This window comes from Lontra canadensis, unplaced genomic scaffold, assembly GCF_010015895.1.
Source record: "Lontra canadensis isolate GAN:19392208 unplaced genomic scaffold, GSC_riverotter_1.0 scaffold65, whole genome shotgun sequence".
Lineage (NCBI taxonomy): Eukaryota > Metazoa > Chordata > Mammalia > Carnivora > Mustelidae > Lontra > Lontra canadensis.
Genome location: NW_022631059.1, coordinates 12,048,044 through 12,071,165, shown reverse-complemented (window position 1 = coordinate 12,071,165; position 23,122 = coordinate 12,048,044). Strand labels below are relative to the sequence as shown.

Below are 23,122 nucleotides of genomic sequence, written 5' to 3'. Positions count from 1 at the left end.
AATGGCTCTTGCTCTTTTTTGAAGGAACTTCTTGTGGTGTCCCTGCTTTGCCGGTGCTCCAGGTGAGTACAGGGCTCTCCAGCCCCATAAACAGATTTAGAAAGGCATCTTCGTCCCAAGGCTACACTGTGCCCGGGGGAACGGGGCAGATACAGAGACAGGTAGCCACAGCCCCTGAGTCAGGGGTAGCGCAGCACTGCTGCGGTCTGACCTGTGCCTCCCTCCACCCCCCAACCCCACACCCTTCCCCGGCCCACCTGGGCCCAGCCCCCACTCACCATGGTGGATTATACCGTTCTCCAACAAGGCCTGGCCCAAGTTCACGCCTTCTTCAGTCTTGCTGATTTCACCAATTTCCAGAAGCCAGGCAACAAACTCACTGCCAGGAACATGAGATGCAGTTGAGAAAAACTTGCCAGGCTTGGGAACACAGAGACCAGCACGGAACCAGCTTGGCCCTACCCACTCCTGCGAGGGAGCGCTAAAACGTCCCACAGGAAAGCAAGGCTTGGGAGCCCACAGCCCTGGGGGTTGTGCTGAGACCCTGTGCTTTTCCCTAGGAACAGTGGCAGAGGGGTGGGTGTGACCAGACCCCCAGCCCTGACTCAGGTGCCCTGAATGGGTGCATGGATGGATGGATGGATAAGAGGGAAGGAAGAAGGGTCAATGGATGGATGGGAGGGAGGGAAGAGCTAGTAAGGGAGGATGGGTGGATGGACCCATGAGTGGGGAGGTAAGTGAACAGGAAGGTAGATGAATGGATGACCTGATAGACAAATGAGTAGGTAGTTGGAAAGACCAGTGGGCAGGTGGGTGGAGGGGAGAATAGGGGGGATGGGTAGACACTAAATGGAGAGAGACCTGGGCAGATGAGTGGGGAGACAGATGATGGATGGCAACATGAAGGGATGAGCAGAAGGAAAGAAAAAATAAAACAGGCAGGAAGAAATAAGAGCCAAAAATGATGACTGTGAAGAGTCAAGGGAGCTCATGGTGATCAGATCATGTCATTCTCCTAGTCAAACTCTCCAGTGGGACTTTCCCCTTACTTTCAGAAAAAGATCCAAACTCTGCTTTCATAATGGCAATGCCCCACGTGAATTGCCATCCTTACCAATCTCATCTCCTCTACCTTTCACTTATGTTTTAGACATACCCACCTCTTCTGCTTCTTCAAAAAGATCAGACTCCTACCTACCTCGGGGCCTTTGCACTTGCTGTTCCCTCTGCCTGGAAAACCTCTCCCCCAGCCCTTCATGTTAAGTTCTTCCTTTTCACCAAGCACCCCACACAATCCGTACATCTCTCAGTTTTGCTTTCTTTTGAGCACTTATCCTTGTCTGAAATTGTACTGTTACAGATTTCTGTACGTGTTTATCAGCCTTCTGCCCCACCAGAAAGTAATCTCCACGCTGACACGGACTTTTGTCGGTCTGATTCACAGCCCTATCCCCAGACCTAGAGGAGGGCCTAAAGCACAGTAGACCTCAATAATCACTTCTTGAACACATGAAAGAATAAAACATCAAACAAGAAGGAATGTTCTAGGGTCGGCAGGAATGTCTCTGGGAGAAAGAAAGGCTCACGAGCCAGATGAAATCAGGCAGCTCCAACGTGACTACCCGGTGGGGTAGAGGCTCAGCCAGACCCCGCCGCCCTGCTCCTGGAGGCGAACTCGGGCTCAGTGCAGAGCTCAGCCCACTCAAAGTCAGCAGGAAAAGGGAGAGCCGGCAACCGGGCTGTTTCCACGGAGGCAATCTGTGTTCAATGAAAGCAGGTGGCAGCTGGCCAGAGCACAGAGCTCTCCTGCTTATCGAAACCAGCTGTCCCGCCTCCAATTACATGGCCAGAGGGGGCAAGACTATTTTTAGCTTCCCGGTGTTTGGCGGAGCAAAGCCTGCCCGTGTGGAGGTAGTGGGTGAGCTGAGGCATTGAGAGAGCCCCGGGTGCAGCCCAAGCGGCGGGGGGGGGGGGGGGCATGAGGGAGCCCCAGGTGGGGAAGAGATTGCTCTAGGTCCTCCACCCCCCCCCAATTTCATTCTCAAATTCCCCAAAATCAGAGACAGGGGAAAGCTGCCAGCAGCAGAGGGAGGCAAACAGATGTTGAGCGCCCACTCTCGGAAGCTGGACACTGGGCCTCCGGCTGCCCACCAGCTGTCCCATCGGGGGCCGCCTCTGGCACCTACCGGCAGCCCCATGGCCAGATGGGGGGCCGGCAGTGTCCCGGTGTCTTCTGCTAGGGGCAGAGGAAGGCAGCCCCACAGAACAACACCTGTGACCCCAAGTTTCGGCCCCAAGCTGAATCTTAACCCCTTTTAGAGTAACAAGGAAGGTTCGCAGCTTGCTGGGCAAATTTGGGCAAGACCCTGTTCATCTCTGGGCCTCAGTATGGCCATTCTGACAAGTGGTTCACTCAGGGGCCTTCTGGATTCGGCACGTAAACCTTCATATCATATGAAATCTCAAGCAGGGACCCAGTGTGCAAAACCAGATAAAACTCATCTGTAACGCAGGGCCCTCGAGCTCTTGTAAAGGAACAGAAGGGTCAGGTTGGAGGCACCAGAGTGGCTCAGTTGGTGAAGCATCCAACTCTTGATTTCAGCTCCGGTCATGATCTCAGGGCTGTGAGACCGAGCCCCGTGACGGGATGTGTGCGGGGCATGGACCTGCTTAAGATTCTCCCTCTCCCTTTACCCCTCCCTTCCCCCTCTCACTCTCTCTCTTTCCAAAAAAAAAAAAAAAAAAAAGGAGGAGGAGGCGGGGCCAGGATGAGACTCTGTGGCACTAGCCAGGGGCACTCCTGAAGATGCCAGCCACCCCAACATACAGCTGGGAAGACTAAAGCATCCTACTTTCCAAGAGAAGCTGGAAATTCAGCACTTCCTGGGAAATCTCCCAATTGCTCAATGTTGACATATAGTCCAAAATTTCCTGAAAGCCCCGTGTAGCCCCCATAAAACACATGCATGAACTGCACGAGGTCAGTGGGGCACCGTCTGCCTCTGCCGAGGAACAAAGAAGGGTGTTCTAGGAAGTGGGCTCAGCACATACAAAGGCCCTGAGTGAGAAAAAGGGTCAGGAAACCAGCAATCTGCAATCCACCCAACCAGCACGTTGGGTACAAAGAGCGGCAAGATCCAGCCTTTCAGAGATGTAACTCGGAGCACTGAGCTGAAGACAGAGAGAGAGAGAGAGATGGTCAGCCGAGGCTGGTGGGGAGTCTGGGACTCAGGCAAGGGGGCACTGGCTGAGTTTGCATGTGCCCAGCATCAGCCCTCCTTCCTTCCTGACCCCCAGAATCACTATCACGGGTCAGGCCCAACGCTAGGCACAGGGGATACACAGGGGTCTTTGCCATCGCCCCAGGACAGTCCCCGGAGCTGAGGCCCAATGTGCCACTGACCACCGGCAGTTCCCTTGTTCTCACCTGTCTCCTCCATGAGGGCAGGAGTGGAGGTTTTCTGCCTGTCCCTGTAACTCCACTGCCTAAAGTTGCTTCCTGTAAACTCCTGTAGAAGCTTCCTGAAGCCATGTCTGACAAATCATGACCGACCAGCTCTTACCCACGGACACACTGCACCTGAGCACGCAGGTGGGTGAGACAGTGAGGCCCCTCCCACCTCAGAGCGTCTGTAACAGCAGACACCAATCCATGAATAACATCTAGCCTCAGACAAGGTGGAAGCTAAAAGCATTCTTCTTCCGGGAAGCCTTCCCTGACTGCCCCTGCCAGTCACACCATTACACTTATCCCCTGAGTTCTCATACCTCTGCCAGTTCCTCCACCCAGAGCCAGTGTGATGAGCTCATCCTCCTCCTACCCTTCTGCTTAGACTCTGAACAGCTTCCCAGAGCACCCAGAATAAAACCCAAGCCCCCCACCTCCCTTACCTGCCTGATAGAGCCCCTTGGGCCCCCTCACTCTAGCCACACTGGAGCTCATTCCAGCTGTGGGGCTCTTGCACCTGCTGTTCCCTCTGCCAAGAATGCTGTTCCTCCAGATCTTCTCATGATCAGCTCCTGCTTATCATCTAGAGCTTGGTTAAAACGTCACCTCCCCTGAGAAGTTCTCCCTGACCATCCTGGCTGAAACAGCACCCCGTTACCTCACCTCCTTAACATCGACCTAACTCACTTCTTACAACATCCGCCGGCTGGCGAAAATCCCCTCTGTGCTGTTGTTTGTCTCCTTGTGTGTTTTCTGGTTCCCCCCAGACAGTCATCTCCACGAGGAAGGGGGCTCATCTGTCCTGTTCCTGCTGGCACACCATAAGGGCTCAAGAAACACTGAATGAAACGCATGAATGCAGGAATGAAGCGATTCTGTCTGCCCAACGCCTTGTCCCTCCCATGATGCCTCCACACAAACACCCAGATTTTATTCCTTGATCTTCTTCGTGAGCTCCGTCTCTGAGCAGGGCAGAAACAGGCCACCCCGACACACATTCCCGTCACTCTGGCCAGCACTGTGCCCAGCATGTCACATGCATTTTTCTCACTGAAGCCTCTGATAATCCTGTGAGGCCTATTTGACTATTTCCCCATTAACTGGTCCTTTACTGAAGCTCAGAGAGGTTAAAAAACTTGCCCACAGTCACACAGCTTGAAGGTGGGGGAACCAGGGCTTGTGTCCAAGCCCAACCCCAAGCCCAACCCTCGGAAGCTATAAAGATAAATCAGACATGTTTTGTATTCATGGATTCCCCTTCTAGTAGTGCAGATGGATATGGAGAAAGGAACTACCAAGGAAAAACAAAATGTGCCGAACAGAAATATAAATGGATACGTGCAGCAGAGTGTGGTGGGAGAGAGTCCTGGATTCAAATCCCGATCCCCCACTTGTGGCTGGGTGACCTTGTACAGGACCTCTTCCCTCTCTGTGCCTCAATTCTCTTACCCTTACAATGGGGATAATGGCAGTGACCTGCCCCACACTGTTGTATGTGGGTTAAAAGGCTTAGCCGCCTGCCAGTGTCTGGAGCGGGGAAAGGTGGATAATTATGTCTTGGTGGCTACAGGTCTCTTCCACCCGAAGGGACCAAGGATGCTCCTGCAGGAGACTTGGGAGCTGAGCCCTGGCGGGGAAGGAGGAAGGTCATGGGCCCTGGGGCTGGGCAAAGAGCTATGTGGAGAGAAGAGCTTCATTAGAACAATCTTTTGTAGGAAGCTGGTCCTTAGGGCCCCGATGATTATAAAACAAGCTTCAATCCTGGCCCTGTTTCAAAGAGGCGGTAAAAGAAATCTCCCTAATCCTTCCTGAGGAGACAGAACACTCCGCTGAAACTCTAATCACGGGCAGGTTATCCCATCCGGCCACACTGAGCTCCCCAAGGGGCTTGGCAGGAGGCGGAGAGGTCGTCTGACCCAGGGGCCTGGAAGTAAGCCTCCTCCAGAGAGAAAAACCTCCTTTCTGCCCAGGGATTAAAGACCAGCTGGTGGAGAAGAGCCAAGCCGCCCCTGCCCCGCTTCCCGCAGGTCTGGGGCCCAGACTTCTCTCCATACACCCTCCTAGAGCTCGCAGCTAGGGTGGCAACAGGGCACCCCCCCCATCCAGGGCGGCCCCCAGCCACTGCTTAGGAGCCCAGCCACCCCCCAAAATCTCCTGCCTGCTGCCCCTTCCACCATAAGACTCGGGCTGTGACCAAGGAGCTCAGCCCTGGCTCCACACCTGGTCTCCGAAGAGGCAGGTCAACACTGGCCCTTGAACATCCTCCAGGCATTTCCACCTTCGCTGTCCAAACCTGGCTGCCGCTGGGCCCTGTGTCTGCATCTTTGCCTAGCTTCCAGGACGCCACACTCGCCCCAGGTGCCTCCTGCCTCTCTGCTTGCTCCCTCTTAGGCTCCTTCCTCCCAACGCCAGCCCCAAGGTCCAGTACCTGCCTCAGCTCTCCCCACATGTCCCCTTGCAGATTTCAGTCTTATGGCTTTAAAAACCATCAAAATGTTCTGATGGCACCTGGGTGGTTCAGTCAGTGAAGCATCTGCCTTCAGCTCAGGTCATGATGATCTTGGGGTCCTGGGATTGAGTCCCACATCAGGCTCCCTATTCAGCAGGGAGTCTGCTTCTCCCTCTCCCTCTGTCTTTCCCCTCAGCTTGTGCTGTCTCTCAAATAAATGAATAAAGCCTTAAAAAAAAAACAGGGGTACCTGGGTAGCTTAGTAGGTTAAGCCTCTGCCTTCGGCTCAGATCATGATCTCAGGGTCCTGGTATCAAGCCCCACATCGGGTTCTCTGCTCAGCGGGGAGCCTACTCCCCCCCACCGCCTGCCTCTCTGCCTACTTGTGATCTCTCTCTCTCCGTCAAATAAATAAAATCTTAAAAAAAAAATTAAAATGCATATATGCCCTGCAATTACTTCTCTAACCCAATCTTCTCTCCCCAAGTCAAGATCTATAACCAGCTAACAAGTCAACCTCTCCATCCGGGTGTCTAAGAGTCCCAAGGGCACCCGTCCTAGAGAAGCCACCCCCCAAAACCTGCTCCTCCATCCGTCTCCTTCCCCTTCACAGCAGTGGCAACTCCAGCCTTCCAAGGGCTCACAATCCTCAACTCTTTTCTCACCCAACCAGCAAATGCGGTCACTTTCAAAATGATCCAGAATGCAACCACTTCCCCCACTTTTACCATGGGGACTGCCTTTGTCTAAATCACCTCTCCTCTGGTCTGAGGCAAGATCAGAACACACACGCTTATATCCAAGGACTCTTCAAAGCTTTTGGGAAGTGGATGGGTTATTAGTCAATACGTTCCAAATAAAGTCCCTGCCTCCCAGGCCAACTTCCTTCTCCCCGGCAGAACCACAGGCTCCACAGGCTCCGTGAGGTTGGCACCCTCTGCGTCCACCACCGTGTCGAGCTCAAGGCAGGGCAGCACAGAGCCTGGCAATTTTGGTGGGACGTTGAATCTGCCTCTGGGTTTAAGACACACCAGGGCTCTGACCCCTTTGATCCTTGGTTATAAAATGGAGGCGGGGGTAAAATGTTTTATTATTGGGAAGGAATGTATTTCCCAGAGATGTCAGAGGCCCTCAAATCCTGAAAGCTTCCAGGAGCCTCCCCGCTTCGCCCTCCCACCCAGGCAGGACGGTCTCACGGGACAGCAGCCCTGCTCACGCCCTGGTCTCAGACTTCCAGTCTCCAGGCCTGCGAGGCAGTTAGTTTCTGTTGGGCTGCTCAGTGTGCAATGCGTGGTGACAGCAGCCCACGCGGACTCATGCCAAGACCCACGTCTGTTCTGCGGCGCTTCCGGCAACTCCCACGTGCCCTCCCTGTGTTCAGAACCTCTTTGCTTGTGCTGTCTATAGTGGGTCCGGTTGTAAGTGTGGGGGCAGCGTCCCAATCCATGGCGGGCCACCCATCAGGAGTGTGTGAAATCAATGCCACCGTCTGGCTTCACATCATTTCTTAGAAGAAATGAATAACATGCAAAGGACAAGGCAGAATAGAAAACAGAAAAGACACAAATACTTTCAGAGCGTGCCCAGCACGGTAAGTTCTGTGAAACTGGCTTCAGTCATAGGTTATGGGGATGCGTGCATCGGTGACAACATAAAATGCACATTCTGCAGCGAGTTTGGAAGGAAACATTTGAAAGACCCGATATGGGCCCCCCACTAATTCTTCTTGGCTCCTGAGGTCTGCTAACCGAGGACTTGGGGTGCTTTAGTGGCTCCGCCCCCCGGGCTCCTGGGGAAGAGCCAGGCGGGCACACTTTGGCGCACCGGCTGCCCGGGACCAGCGCGGGAGCCCCACGGAGGCCCAGCTGGGACCACTCACTTGCCGAGGAAGCACTTGGGGACGGTGCTCAGTTTTCTCCGACGGTCCTTGATCAGGTTCACCTTCTTGTTCATCATCATGTGATAAAGCTTCTCTCCCTTCTCCGCAATCATGACGTAGGCATCCCGCTCCATGCCCAGCTTTAGGCCTACAGAGGGAGCACAGTCAGCACCCAGGCGAGCACCAGCCCTGGGGAGAAGAGGGGGGCAGGCCCGCGGCTCCTGGAAGCCCCCGCCGGGGTCACGTACAGAGCCCTCATAGAGTGCCAGCCCCTGCTCCGGGCACCGGCCAGTGACTCCCCGTACAACCTTGTAGGAGCGGCTGGCTGATCTCCCCCATTTCACAGACGGCAAAGCCAAAGCCCGGAGAGGTTAAGTTTCAGGGTAATAGGCAGTCAAGCTCATTCAACCCTTCAATGTGAGCGTGGGTTTCCAAATTCAGAGGTTATCAGAAAGCCTACTGAGTTCTTCCTTCCAACCAGGGATAAAAATTTGCCCATTTCTTTAGACAACATACAGAGAACCCTGACCAGATCCCTGTCTACATTTTCTGCTTGGACCCTGTCCGCTCCTGACAACAGCAATGACAAATAACAAGAGAAAATGCTGGAAGCGCCTACTATGTGCCCCTTAATCCTCAAGAAACCTGTAAGGCCAAGTTATCCCCCCTTCACAAATAAAGAAACGGAGGCCCAGACGAATGAAGCTATCTGTCTAAGTTCACCCAACTAGAAGTGGCAGAACCAGGATTTCAACCCAGAAAGTTTGGCTCCACATCTGTGCTCATGATCCACGCACCACCCCTGGAAACCCAGCCCTGAGGTCACAGTTTGGACAACACCCGATTCTAAGGACTGAGGCCCACTGAGGCCACACCTTACTCGTGACCACATATACCCTGCACAACCACAGGCCCCTGATCTAACCACAGAGACACGGATCAGCCACACCCAGGCCAGTCCACACCCCTGAACACCCCCCCACTCCCCCCACACCCCCCACCCGACCCCACCCCGTCCTGAGCACACACCCAGCCCTGACCAGTTTCAGAGCTCACAAGCTTGCCGACCAGGGGCCAGTTTCAGTAGCTTGGCTTAAAGCCACCTGCATAATTTTTCATACAAAATTTAAAATCAAGAAATATCACCTGAAAACTTAAAATCTAGCTTCTCTAGGGAAAAGGAAAAACAAGGGATCCAGCCCTGCGGGGCCCATATTCCTGAGAGACGGCGGTGACTTGCTCACGGATGGAAGTAGCGGGGAAAGGGAAGTGGGCAGATTTGGCGGAAGTAAAGGGACTCCATATACTGAATCTGGGGAGTGGGCAGAAATCAGGAATGGGACCAAGAGTCGCAAACTGAGGCATCAGGCAAAGGGAGGATCCAGGTACTAAGATGGGGAACCTCCAGCTTTGGGAGGGGGGAGATGGTGGAAATTAGGAGTTCTGGTTAGACAGGGAAAGTGTGAGGGACCTATGACACACCCAAGTAGAAGGCTGCAGATACAGAGATAACTGTGCCTCAGTTTCCTCCTTTGCAAAGGTGGGGGGGTGGGTAGGCAGGGTTTTTAGGATCACGTGTCAAATTTCCCAAGGATGGTCAAATCCAAACTGCATTTAGCACCATTACAACCCTGTGCAGTAGGAACTTTTATCCCCACTTATCAGACAGCATCACTGAGATCTGGGATACTAAAGTAATTTGCCCCCAGACATAGCACAGCTCCCTTTGCCCAGATCTCTGCACAACAACCCAGGTCCCTACCATACCCAGCCCCGTACGACTTATGCAAGCTCTGGGCCCGGGGAGCCTAGGCCCAGAGAGATCTGGGACCACAGTTAGTAAGCAACCCCCAAGGAGCCTCCTCCCAGAGGCAGACTCCGAGTCTTAAGCACAAAGAAACCCAGCTGAAGGTAACAGACCGGTGGGGGAGAGAGAGGCATGGAGACAATGTCTCAGCTACCAGCCCACAAGGGTGAAGGGTACCAAGAACCAGGGTGACCAACCATATGACCCCTGACCCTTGGGCAAGTCCCTTCCACTGGGTCTCAGTCTCCCCATCTGTTGAATGGGCACTACCAGATGCCCTCAGGTGACCCAAGATACCACCAAGTTCTAAGACAGTCCCGGAGCTCTCTGTCCCTTCAGTGACCCGCATCCTGTAGCCTAGGCCCCTTCCCTGGGCACAGTCCTCCCTAGGCAGAAGTGACCAGCCTAGCGGAAGCCATACACACCCCAGGATCCCAGGACAGCCCCCCAGAGCTGGAGGCCCAGGAGAGGGCGTACTCACTCTCGCGCTGCTCCCGCTCACGGATGATGGCGTCCAGCCACTTCTGCTTCTCCTCCGCGGTCTTGGCCATGCAGACGAACCACTTGTTTTTGGCCGTGTTGTGAATCTTCCAGCCGTTGGTGACAGTGTAGCCGTTGCTGTGGTAGTCCGCTGGCAGGGGCAGAAGGCAAAGGTGGGTCAGCCCAGACTCAGCCTAAAACTCTGAACATTCCTCGCTACTCGCTTGAAAGTAAGGTCATGGGACCAGCACATCTCACTCCAGAAAAACATGGGGGCAGGGGCATCAGCAGGATCAGGGTCTGAGAGCTGAACTCGCAACTCTTCCAACACTCACTCCCTCTCCTCTCTATACTCTGCAAAGAACAGAAGACCTGCAAACAAAGGCACCCCCCCACACACACACACCAATTACAGGGGCTTCAAGACCCCACAGTCTGGGTACAAATGCAGGAGTCCTGGAGTCTGCGAATACATCCCAGCCTCCCTGTCCATCTCATCCGGACACTGGGGCTACTTAAAACCTAGTGCAAGGCCAACAATGCCAAGTTCGGGGCCCTTACACACTGCTGGCTGGGATGGGGACTGGCCAACCTCTTTGAAAACGGGCTGTCATTTTCCAGGAAAGTGGAAGCTGTCCATACCCTAAATCCAAGGAGGGATCCACAGGTTTTGTGACACTGCCCAAGAAGTCTGTGTCTCAAAACCAGTTAGGAACTTCTGCCCTCGCCAAACTCAAGGGCACATACACAAAGAGGTTCACACAAGACTGCTCACCGCCTCACTGTTCATAATAGCCAACAGCAGAAATGACTCAAATGTCTATCACCAAAGGCAGGAATAAGAGCATTACACAGCAGAGGGAACCAACACCCCGCAGACCCCTCCAGGCAGAAGCACAAAGCGAGACGCAAAAGAACACACGGTATCTTACCACCCTTTAAATAGATACATAAGACAATATCTATGTAACTACATGTACCTATTTAGACCCACTTAGTATGCATATAATGATATACCTATTTAAAGAAAGTTTTGAAACAAATTTTCATTAGGATGTTTACTAATGCAGGGGCACCTGAGTGGCTCAGTGGGTTAGGCCTCTGCCTTCGGCTCAGGTCGTGATCTCGGGGTCCTGGGATCGAGCCCCATGTCTGGCTCTCTGCTTGGTAGGAGCCTGCTTCCCCCTCTCTGCCTGCCTCTCTGCCTACTTGTGATCTCTCTCTCTGTCAAATAAATAAATAAATCTTAAAAAAAAAAAAAAAAGATGTTTACTAATGCATACTTGGGAGATAAAAATGTTTTTTTAAAAAGCAAGAAAATGGGGGCGCCTGGGTGGCTCAGTGGGTTAAGCCACTGCCTTCGGCTCAGGTCATGATCTCAGGGTCCTGGGATCGAGTCCCGCATCGGGCTCTCTGCTCAGCAGGGAGCCTGCTTCCCTTCTGCTCTCTCTGCCCGCCTCTCTGCCTACTTGTGATCTCTGTCTGTCAAATAAATAAATAAAATCTTTAAAAAAAAAAAAAAAAGCAAGAAAATGGTCATCACACAATTTGGACAGTTACTTCTGGAGGGCAGGAGGTGCTGTGGCCAAAGAGGGGTGTGTGAGGAGCTCTCGGGGTGCACGCAGTGTTCTACTTACTGACTTGATTGAATGGTGACAATCCAGGTGTTCACTCAATGTGCATATGTTTTAGATACTTTTCTTAGGGAGGTTACATTTCAAATAAAAGAAAAAACCAAGAGGCGCCTGGGTGGTTCAGTCAGTTAAACACCAGACTCTAGATTTCAGCTCAGGTTATGATTTCAGTGTCGTGAGATCAAGCCCCACATGGGGCTCCAAGCCCAGCACATAAGCCTGTTACGATTGTCTCTCTCTCTCTCCCTGTGCCCCTCCCAACCTCTAAAAAAGAAAAGAAGAGTAAAGAAAAAACTGAAACAGAGACTGTGCCACGGAGCAGGTGGGATTGGGGTCAGGTGGGCCTTGGGGCAAGGGCCTACCTGTCCCGTCTTCCACATTCTCCACCTCCATGACCTCAGTGTTGATTCGACCCCTGAAGATGTAGAGGGAGCCATTGATGGACTTGGTCCTCTTGGTGGATTTCTTGCTCCCGGTGACCCTGAAAGATAGGGGGACATCAACAACCCCTATGTCTCACCTAAGGGGTCTCGGAAGAGCAAAGGGAAGCAGAGCGGTAGTCTGGAAGGGCGCCCGGAGATGGCAGGAGCACTGCACCGGGCTCAGGAGCATGGGTTTTCGGCTGGTGGCTGAGTGACTTAAACAAGTCTCTTCCCCATTCCAAGACGCAGTTCCTCCATCTGGAAAATAGGCCTTGCTGACCTCACAGAGCCACAGCTAACAGTTGACATTGATGAAAAACTAACCAGAAGCAGCAGAAATTCATTCCTCTTGGCGATAAGGTCGGTAGGGGCTCTCAGAGTGTCTAACAGAGGGTATTGCATCAAATCAGACCAGAGAAGAAGGGTGCCCAGAGTGGGCTGTCCACGCAACCATCCACATCCCCCTGCCCACCATTCATGCCCTCACCCAGGTCAATCAGCCACTCGCTCAGTCACTCAACAAACATCTGACCAGTCCTTCCTGTGGAGAGGATGCCAAGTTGGGGCCAAGAGGAGTCACACATCCATGCATTCAACAAGCACTTCCAAGAACACCCACTGAGTGCCAGGCACTGCACTAGGCGCTGGGTCTGCAACAGTAAACAAAAACAGTCTCTGAGAACTCATCATCCAATACAAGGGGGCAGGGGGCACAGAGACAGATGCTAAGCAGAGAAGTCAAAGCCAAGTTACATCAGGATTGCTAAATGTGTGGTTAAAATAAAGCAGAGAATGAAGTCTGAGGGCTTGAAGGCCACTCTGGTCTGCTTGGCCAAGTGGGTCATGTTCTCAGATCTGTTTGCCTGATGTGCACCTATCACTGAAATTGGGCAAACTGTGTACTCTATGTGAGGACATACGAATGTTGGAAAGAGCTGTCTCTCTGAAAATTAAGTGACTATTCTGGAAAGACTTGATAAAGGTAAGTTGCTTTTGTGTTCAGAGTGAATTTATTCTTGGGTGCCTGGGTGGCTCAGTCGGTTAAGCGTCTGCCTTCTGCTCAGGTTCCTGAGATCAAGTCCCACGTGGGGCTCCCAGAGCCTGCTTCTCCCTCTGCCTCTCATGAATGAATGAATAAATAAATAAATAAATAAAAATTAAAAATTAAAAATAAGATTTTTTTTAAAAAAGGGTGAACTTATCCTCAAAGAAGAGACCTCGGCTCTCGATGAAAAGAATGTTTTAAAAATGCAATGTATATGCTTTTAATTAAAATATTGAAAGTTTGTAAAAACAATTGTAATAAAGCAAGGCGATGGTTAGGGAGGGTGGAGACATGATTTTAACTGGGACAGGGGAGGGAGAGTTGGTCAGGGGAGGCCTCCCTGAAGAGGTGGCTTTGGAGCAAAGACCCTGGAAAGGTGAGGGAGGAACCTAGGAGGGTATCTGAGGAAGAGCATTCCAGGCAGAGGACACGAGCCCCATGCCATGCTGCAAGGAGCCGCGAGCTGGCTGGCGGCTGAAGGTGAGTGGGTGAGGGCGAGTGTGGGCAAGGGGTCAGAGCAGCCACACGGGCCAGATCCTGCGGGGTCCTATGCACCGTGGTAAAGATGGACTCCTCCTGCCAGTGTGAGGTGGGGGCCGTAGAGGGTCTGAGCAGCGGAAGAACACGATCTGATCTAGATTATAAAGGACTCCCCGTGGCGGAGAAGGGACTGCAGGCGGGGCCAGCAGAAAGTAGGGGGAACTAGAAGCCACTGAGCAGAGCAATGGTTTGCGCCCGCCTCCCCAGGCTTGCCTACTTGGGTACATGTGTGTATACAACATTCTGTGAACTTTTCATGAAAGTATAAAATCCATACGGGGGAAAAAAAATACCCAAAGAAAGATGTGGCTCATTTAACTTTCAAAGAGTGAGCACACCTCTATTATCACTGTAAACACCCCGAAAGCCCCCCGCTGTGTCCCCTTCCCAGTCACTAACCCCCTGCCCTGTCCCTCCCCGCCCCCGACAACGGTCACAGCCCTCCTGACCTACGACCCCATGGCTTCGCTCTGCGTGTTCTGGAACTTCTCATACGTGGAATGACCACGGGTGATGGTGACGGGTATGTCGGTCGCTTCCTGTTTGGCGCGGCCGTGACTGTCTTTGCATGTGTCTTATGAAGAACACGCGTGCACATCTCTGCAGGGGACCTACCTAGGGGCTGAACTGCTGAGTTACAAGGGATGCACGTGACCACCTTTCCCGGAGAATGCCAAGCTGTTTCCCAAAGGAGTTGCACCAGTTCTCTCCATCCCTGGTAAGAGGAGCAACGCTCCAGGGGCTCCCCATTTTCTGTAGCTGATTTCCGTGTTGGCCATGCTGGTGGCACAGAGCAGCGGCTCATTAAACATTCCATTTGCATGTCCCTGGTGAGTAATGAGGCTGAGCACCTTTTCATGTGTACTGGCCATTTAGTCCTGTGGGCCATGGGCTTTTGTGAAAGGACTGCCCCTAGAGCATTTTTCTGTTGGGTTATCTTTTTCTTAATGATTTCTAGCAAGAGTTAGCAAATGTTTTCTGAAGAGGGCCACATAGAGGGTACACATTTTCAGTTTTGGGGGGCTCCGTGTCTCTGTGTCAACTACTCTACTCTGCCCTTGATACAGGAAAGCATCCACGGACAACACCAAAACAAATGGGCATGCCGTGTGCCAATAAATCTTTATTTATAAAAAGAGACAGAGCGCCAAATTTGGCTTCTAGAACTTCTTGATACATTCTGGATGTGAATCCCCTATCAGTTATATGGATTGCAAAGATCCCTAGTCCATAGCTGACTTTTTACTCTCGTCACAGTGTCTTTTGATGAGCAGTTCTCAATTTTAACATAATCTGATGAATCCATTTTTCCTTTAGAATGGCACTTTTTGTCCTATTTAAGAAATCTTTGCTTACCGCCAGATCGTGAAGATAGTCTCCTATGCCTTCTCCTGGAAACCTGATGGCTTTACCCCGCACATTTAAATCTATGATCCATCTGAAGTTGGCTTTTTATGCATTGTATGAGCTAACAGTCAAGACTCATGTTCCCCCACGGGATACCAAATGAACCAAGCATCATTTATTGAACGCATTGGTACCTCTGTTGAAATTCAAATGATCACTTTCACGGGGGTCTACTGCTGAACTAGCTCTTCTAGTCCACTAAACTCTTTGGTTCGGCACCAATACGACGTTGTCTTAATCACTTCGGCTGCGAGTATGCCGGACTTCCGGCAGCATGAGGTCCCCAGCTTTGCCCTTTTTCAAAATGGTAGAGGCCATGTTCATGTTTCCAGGTAAATTTTACAACCACTGACACATACATACATGAAAACTCCCTCCTGGAGTTCTTATTGGAATGACACTGAAGTTTTGGCCAAAGTTTGGGGACGGAATGGAAAGGACTTGCCGAAGAAGTGGGTGTGGGGTGAGGCAGGTCAGCATCAAGGTCAACCAAGGTGCCCTCCACTCTGAATGAGGAAGACTCCGAGGAAAAGATCTGGGACAGGAGTTGTGAGGAAAATGACGAGTCTAGCTTTAGGCCCGACTGAAGTGTGAGTGGGATGCAAGAGCCCCCAGAGGGAGACAGAGAGTGGTAATTCTTCTCCTTTCTGTACACGTCCCAGGCCTTCTTCTAACTGATTTCCATGTTTTATCGTACTTCATCTATAAGAACTATCCTTTCGGATGGGGACTACTTTTATCCCCATTGAACAGACAAGAAAACAGAGACACAAAAAGCTGATGTAACTTGCCCAAGGCCGCATGGCCAGTGAGTGGCAGGGTCTTGGTGTCCCTAAGTACTGCGACCTCTAAGACACAAACAAGCAGTCGAGGTATTAGAGACAGAGCTTTTCATGGATTCTCTTCTTGGGGGCCTCCATTTCACATTCCGAAGAATGGGGAGGTGGGCTCCTAAAACACTCCTTCCGCTTCTGATATCCAAGGAGCCTCTACTTTCAAATTGGGCCAGAAACACTTTGAGTCGGAGACCTTCCCTGACCCGTGTCCCGGACGGGCGGTGCCCCGCGTGACCCAGGCAAAGACAAACCAGTCAGCAGACACCTAGCAGTGACAGGCATTTCCTGTGACCACATCAGTCAGGCCGGCAGCCCCATCCACCCCTGCCCAATCCATCTGGGACATCCCATCTTGGAGCCCGGCCCCCTGGCTCCCCATCCCGAGACGGGAACGCTGGCTGCCAGCCACGTTCTCTCAGGAGACAGATGTGCCCTTTCCCTCCAGCCAGCCTGGCTCACGCACAGAACTGGCGCGGAGAACGGCCTTCAAAGAGCTCACGGCAGCCCAAGGGCCAGCCGCAGAAGGCCCACGTGGAATCCAGCAGCAGCAGCATCCCTGGCCGCAACTGCTCCAACAGTTGCGACCACACTGACAGAGGAAGGGCCGGCAGCCGACAGATGAGCAAAGCCAGCCGGAGCTGGAGCCGCTCACACACGCCTGAAGGGACATTCTGTTTTCTACAGCCCCTGGTGTTCTGAGAAAAGTGCCTGCTTCAGACAGCTCAGGGCAGCTGGCAGTGGGGGCAGAGGACTCCCAGGATGCACCCAGCGAGAACAGGCAGAAAGCAAGGAGGAAGGAAAAACGGGGTGTTCAGGGGTGGGGCTGGAGGGGACACGAGACAGACGCAGAGAGACCTAACCGAGTGGGCAGGAATAAAGCATCAAATAAGGAAGACACGCTCTGGGAGATGGGAGAAGAGGGAGGCCAAGGTCTTCAACCAGAAGGACCAAACCCAGAACAGGGAAGAAGGGCAGAGGGGAAGGGGCCTGTGGCTGCACCTGTGCGCGAACAGGAACCCAACACCGATGGAGGCAAGTTAGCAGTAAGGGGATAGCAGCTAACCCTGACTCTGTGAGCTTCAACTACAGACCGGGCGCGCCCAACACCTCTGCTCCCCATAATCGCTCTGAGAGGCGTATGATCGCCGGACTCTGCACAGAAGGGAACGGAGGAAAGAAAGGCAAAGTCAGAGCTAGAGAAGTGCGACCAGGGACTGAACTGTAAGGAGCTTGGCTGTACATCAAACTCTACTGTAAGAAGGGGTTTATCATCCCTATTCTACAGAAGAGAAAACTGAGGCTCAGAGAGGTCAGGCTGGAAGAGAAAGAAAAGCCCCCCCCCACACACACACACAAGGAACGCCATCTTGCATCCCGTGAAAAGGTTCCTCACGACAACCTGAAGAGCCGAGCAGAAACAGACAAGGAAAAGGAGGCTCAGGGACAGTAAGTGACGTGTTGAGAGCCCAGAGGAAGGTGGAGGCAATGCTGACAGTAGGCCCCAGGGTCTGGACCTCCCCTCACCCTTAGCTTTTCCTAGATAAAGGAGTAAAGAAGTCTCTGGAAAGTCACTGTTTCAGCCCTAAAATAAGGTAACAGGAAAGAGGATTCAAAAGGGCTTCTTCAGAAAACTGAAAGACAGGGATCTCTCAGTCCACTATCCACCCAGCCAAACCAGCCAGCCAGCCACTGGTTCCCCTACGCCTCTGTCTCGCAAGTCTCCCTCTCTCCAACCATCCACCCACCCATCACCCACTTGGTCATTCAATACCCAACCCTCCATCCCAGAATCCAATCACCCCAACAACCACCAACCAACCATCTATCCATCCATCCACCCAACTGATCTTCTATCTACTATTTTATGACCATTTTATGACCATCCCTGCCCCAACCCATTCATTTAAATATCATACAAGAAGGCCCCAACTCACCATGACATCTGAACACACCTCTGCCAGCTCATCACGTCCTCATCCACTTCTCCAACTACCAAACACCCAGACATTCGCCCAATTTTCTGTCCATCCCTCCATCCAGCCGTCTCCTACACCCCCAACCACCCACCCACTTGCTCCTTCATCTACTCACTCGTCCATAGGCAAATCGGTTCACACATCCATCCACAATCTTCCCCGCCCCTTTTCATCCACCATCCACTCACCCTCCGAGCCCCACCTATGCACCCATCCCTCCTCCCATATGCCCACACACCCCAACATGCACACTCACAGTCAGGCACGCGTCTGTACGTGTCTACCACTCGCCCACCTATCCATCCACCTCCTTGACTCTACAAAGTGTAGGGAGTTCCAGGGAAAAATACAAAGGTGACAAAGATACTCTCCTGTCCCTCAAAAAGCTTAACAGTGAAAAAGCCCTGTGCCCTTCAATCCCCCACCTTTGGATCTTAGAATCAGAGGATGTTAGTATCACAAAGAATCCCCTAATTTCTATGACCATCTAGATCCGCACTGTCCAATACAGCCGCTGTGGCTGCTGCGAACTTCAAACAGGGCTAGGCTGACGTGAGATGTGCTAAAAGTGTAAGACAGGCACCAGATTTTGAAGACTTCGTGTACAAAGAAAACGCAAAATACCTTCCTAATGATTTTCAAAAAAATCGATTGTACATTGGTTGTTGACATTAAATAACATTTACAGATACATTGGTAAAAATAAAAGACATTATTGAAATTCACTTTGACTGTTTCTTTTTGATTTTTTTTAATGTGGCTGCTAGAAAATGTTAAATAACACGTGAGGCTCGCATTATATTTCTATTAGGCAGTGCTGATCCCCTGAACCCCTCAACTCAGAAGAGAAAAGGGAGGCCAAGAGAGGGAAGTGACAAGCCTAAGGTGTCACTGTGAGAGACAGTCAAGGTCCCACGGAATCCCTGCCTCCAGGCCCACCTGGGCAGCCCCAGCCCCAGCAACTCACCTGGATTTCCGCTTGCAGTAGACAAGGAGGTTATCAAAGAGGAAGAAGGCCCTCTCCTGGATGTTGCCCGCGGAGATTTTTAACAAAGTCCCTTGGAGGAGGAGCTGGGTGCAGATGTCTGTGAGGTTGGAGCCCTGGGAGAGTGACGACGGGAGAGGGAATGAGCTGACAAATCCAGGAGAGCACTCGGGGATATCCCCTTCCTTCCCAGACACAGAACCTACCACTGCCTCACTTGCCCCCCAAAACCTAAACGCGCCACTGCAGGAAATCTGTCAGCAGACAGAAAAATCCCAACAATCTCATCAGTGGCTTCTGCCCATTGAGCACGCCAGAACCATGCCGGGAGGAGCACAAGGGGAAGCCCATTTCATAGAAGAGAAAGCTGGGCTCGGGGAGGGGAAATGACCCACCCAGCCCGAGCTGGCATCCGTTTTATTTTGGTTCGGTTTTTGCTTGGGATTTGGAGTTTTTCATGTTTGTTTTGTTTTTGCCTACCCTTCCTCATTTATGTCTTGACTCGTGAAGGTGTCGCCACCGCTAGAATGCCACTTCCATAAGCACAGGAAGCGTTATGGAGCATGATCAAGCATTTGCCACGGTCTCCCCAGCACCTGTCACCCTCTAGGGCACACAGCAGGTGCTCAGTAAATGCCTGTAGAGCAGGAGATAAACACAGTGTGCACACCATCAGGGCAGGATTCTTGGAGCAGCTCCTCTAGCTACAGCCATGAACACAGATGGAAACAGTTCTCAAACTCCAGGGGGCCATCCATGCTAAGTGACGGGGGCGGCCAGGACGCTCGCCGGTCGTGGAGTTCTCTGAACCTGGTGATGTTCCCACTGAGGGGGTCAGAAAAGGCTCCTGGAGGTCTGTCTGGAGCTCAGGGAGGACCAAGGTGGGGCGCAGAGCTCTCTAAGTGCTACAGGAGAGGAGGCTGGAAACACACCGAGGAAGGCCCTAGATGCCAGCAGGGCAGGCTCCTCCCCTGTGGCGGGAGCGGAGTTCAGCTGGCTCTCAGCCGTCCAACCAGAGACTCCATTTCCCAGCAACCCTTGTGCCCGTGTGGTCACATGATTGACGTGAGGCCCATGCGCCCCATTTCTACACTACTTCCTTGAAAGAAAATGGCTTCCTCTCCTCTCCCTCCCTTCCCTCTTGTCACAGGCTGGACGCCAGCTGGAGTGGTGGCATACATTGTAGCCGACAGTGGAGCAAGAAGCTGGAAGGAACCTGGGGCTGAAGGAAGCCGCCACGCCCTCCCTCCCAGCCTGTTCTGCTGCTGAAAAATCAACTTCTCTCTCATTCATGCCATCCTCTCTCTCTTTAGCAGCCAACCATGTACTCGAAGCCACACATCAGGATTAGCACCAGGCCCAGCAACAGGGGGACAATGGGGTGTCTCTGACATTTAGGCCCCAGGGACAATACACAAAAGAGGGGTTCAGGGAAGCTCGTTTGACCTGCAGATGACAGAGGAGGAAGAATGACACGTGAAATGAACTTGAGAGAGGGAGGGAGAAGTGTGCACAGAGTCTCCTTCCCCAAACACGAGACACCCAGAACCAAAGAGGAGGTCATACCCCGATGACGGACGCTGACTCAGTTATTTCTGAGACCCAGGAAGGGGAACTGGTTCTAGAAATGCAGAAATCGGGCTTTCTGTTAACTGCCCACTGCAGTCTCCCCTGTTTCAGGCTGTGTCCCCTGAACACAGCAAACTCATTACCCAAAAATGCCAGAGATGCCTCTGGGGCCCAGATGGGGTCCCAGGAAACCTGCTCTTTGTGGTCAAGGGCTAGCAGCCTCAGGCAGGAGCGTGTGCCCGTTAAAAGAAATCACAGCATAGACGCCCATATGCTGCGGAGAGGGACCAGACTCCACACACAGCCACCAGCCAGGGAGTGAGCCTGCTGCACCAGGGCTCGGGGCTCTTGTGACAAGGAGCCCCATGGACCCCCAGTATCCTCGCCAGCAGGGTGAGCATGACTCTTGGGGTGATGAGGCTCTAACCATGGCCCATGGGCTGGCTTGGGGCAAAAGCCATTCAGCAGCTCCTAGAGGCCTCCTGCTTCCCCACCTGGTCCCCTCACCTCACTCGTGCCCACTGCTCCAGTCTTCTAGCCTCCAAAGGGGGATTTTAGCCACTTATACGTGGATCTGGCACCTGGCCTGGCTGCAGGGCCCCAAACCCTGACGTCACGTTGGACTACACCTGACCTCTCTGTCAATGTCCAGGGATCACAGAGATCAGTGAACCCAGCCTGGGAAGCTGCCCCTCCAGCCTTGGCCAAAGACCACCTAGCAAATACACGTGAACTGCCAAGGACATGGCAGGGGGATGCCCCGTCCACCCCAGCCCTGCTGAGAAGCCCAGCTGGCTCGGTCTCCCCAGAATCCTTGAACTTGGGTCCAGGTAATCTAGGATCAGAGGCTGAGCACCGCGGTGTCCACCAGCCAGGGCTAGAGACTTGCGGACAGCATAGACTCGCTCGAACTGGAGCATTAACATGGAGAGGGGACAGGAAAAGCTTACCACACGCCCGCACGGTTCTAAGTATTTTACACAAATCCAGTTCATCCTGACAACGGCTCTCATTTTACAGACAAAGAAACTGAAGCACAGAGCAGAGAAGTGACTTGTTCAAGGTCACACAGCTGGTCAGTGAGCGAGCTGGGATGTGAACCCAGACAGGATGGCACCACTCTCCCACCTGGGGACAGCGGAGAGACGGCTGCCCCTTAGAAGGTAACCTGACAACCTGAAGGGCTTTTTAACAAGACGACTGGTCTAGAGCAGGGGTCTCCAAAGGGGAGAGACCACAGCCCCCTGGAGCACAAGGCATCCCAGGAAGGGTGGAAGGGCCTATGACAACTTCTCTCTCTCTCTCTCTTTTTTTAATAACAATTTTATGCTTCCTCGCTCCTATTTCTTTCTGTCCCCTCGTGGGTGAGTGGGCAACTGACGATCTCTCAAACCAGCATTTCCAGAGCCAGCGAGACGAGTATGCCCCATTTCGTTCTTATTAAGAACATGTATTTTTTTTTATTACTGTGAGCTTCACACAGAAGTCTATGGAGCTTGCTTCCTGAGTGTCCCTCTGCAGGAGGGTCAGCCCACACTGGGTATGAGCTGTAGCTAAAGCTGCATGACGCTTTTTCATCTTAAAAAAAAAAAAAGTAAGAGTGAAACCCTGCTCCGCGGCCACAGCTCCTCTCAGAGTTTACAGAGCATTTACTCCAAGCCAGGGAGGCAGCCTGGTTCCAAGTGCTGAACGTGCGTTCCCTCCCGAATCCTCAAGGGACCCAAGAAGGAGGGCTGCAACCACCCAGACTTTTCAGATGGGGAAACTGAGGATGAAGAACCCCTCCCTGCAAAGAGAGCTGGCTCGTTCACTCACTTCCACGGTATTGCGACATCCTGCCATTTCCTCCCCCTCGATAAAGTGAATTTATGGCTTCACTTATCTGGTTTTAAGTAAACCAGTCTCCAGACTAAAAAGGACACGCGGCTTAGGAAGGATGGGGGCGGGGGAGGAGGCAGCTATCGGAGATCAGACTCCTGATGCAAGGCCAAGCCCACAGTCGCTAAGCAGCCAAGGAAGAGACCCTCTCTCCTCCCACAATGAGTCCCTTGCCAGCCATATTCCAAGAGCTAGATGGCACCATCTAAACAGACCGGCGAGAGGTCAGATGGCAAGATCAGTAATTACTAGGAAGATTATCAGAAGCAAGGATCTGTAACCACCGCCATTCACCACAAACTACATGCAAGTCACACTGTCCCCCAAGGGTGTAACTACAGGGAACAGGAGACACTACAAGTAGCTTCACTGTCACCCGGGATTGTTTCTAGCTATGACACATTATTTTTACAACTCGCCTTAAGGATCAAACTGCATTTAAAAACCTTTCTCCAGGGGCACCCGGCTGGCTCAGAGGAGCATGTGACTCTTGATTTCGGGGCTGTGAGTTCAAGCCCCACACGGGGAGTAGAGATGACTTCAATAAATACACTTTCAGAAGAAACCTTTCTACTGCAGAGAAAACCATTTTACTTTTTCCAACAAGCATTCATACTCCAGTTTTCACTTTATCCTCAGAATGACACCAGGACAGGGATACCTGGGTGGCTCCGTCGGTGAAGCGTCTGCCTTCGGCTCAGGTCATGATCCCAGGGTCCTGGGATCGAGTCCCACATGGGGCTCCTTGCTCAGCAGAGAGCCTACTT

The 23,122-nt window shown here is 52.4% G+C and overlaps 1 protein-coding gene across 1 annotated transcript in view; it reads right to left on the bottom strand.

Moving 5' to 3' along the window:
• Window positions 1–23,122, bottom strand: part of PREX1 (phosphatidylinositol-3,4,5-trisphosphate dependent Rac exchange factor 1) — a 173,828-nt gene that overhangs the window by 49,073 nt on the left and 101,633 nt on the right. The window contains exons 7-11 of the mRNA XM_032879024.1: window positions 18,891–19,024; window positions 12,060–12,178; window positions 10,065–10,214; window positions 7,777–7,924; window positions 279–379 (exon numbers count right to left, since the gene is read on the bottom strand). Coding sequence (XP_032734915.1) covers window positions 279–379; window positions 7,777–7,924; window positions 10,065–10,214; window positions 12,060–12,178; window positions 18,891–19,024 — 652 coding nt within the window. The remainder of the gene's footprint in view (window positions 1–278; window positions 380–7,776; window positions 7,925–10,064; window positions 10,215–12,059; window positions 12,179–18,890; window positions 19,025–23,122) is intronic.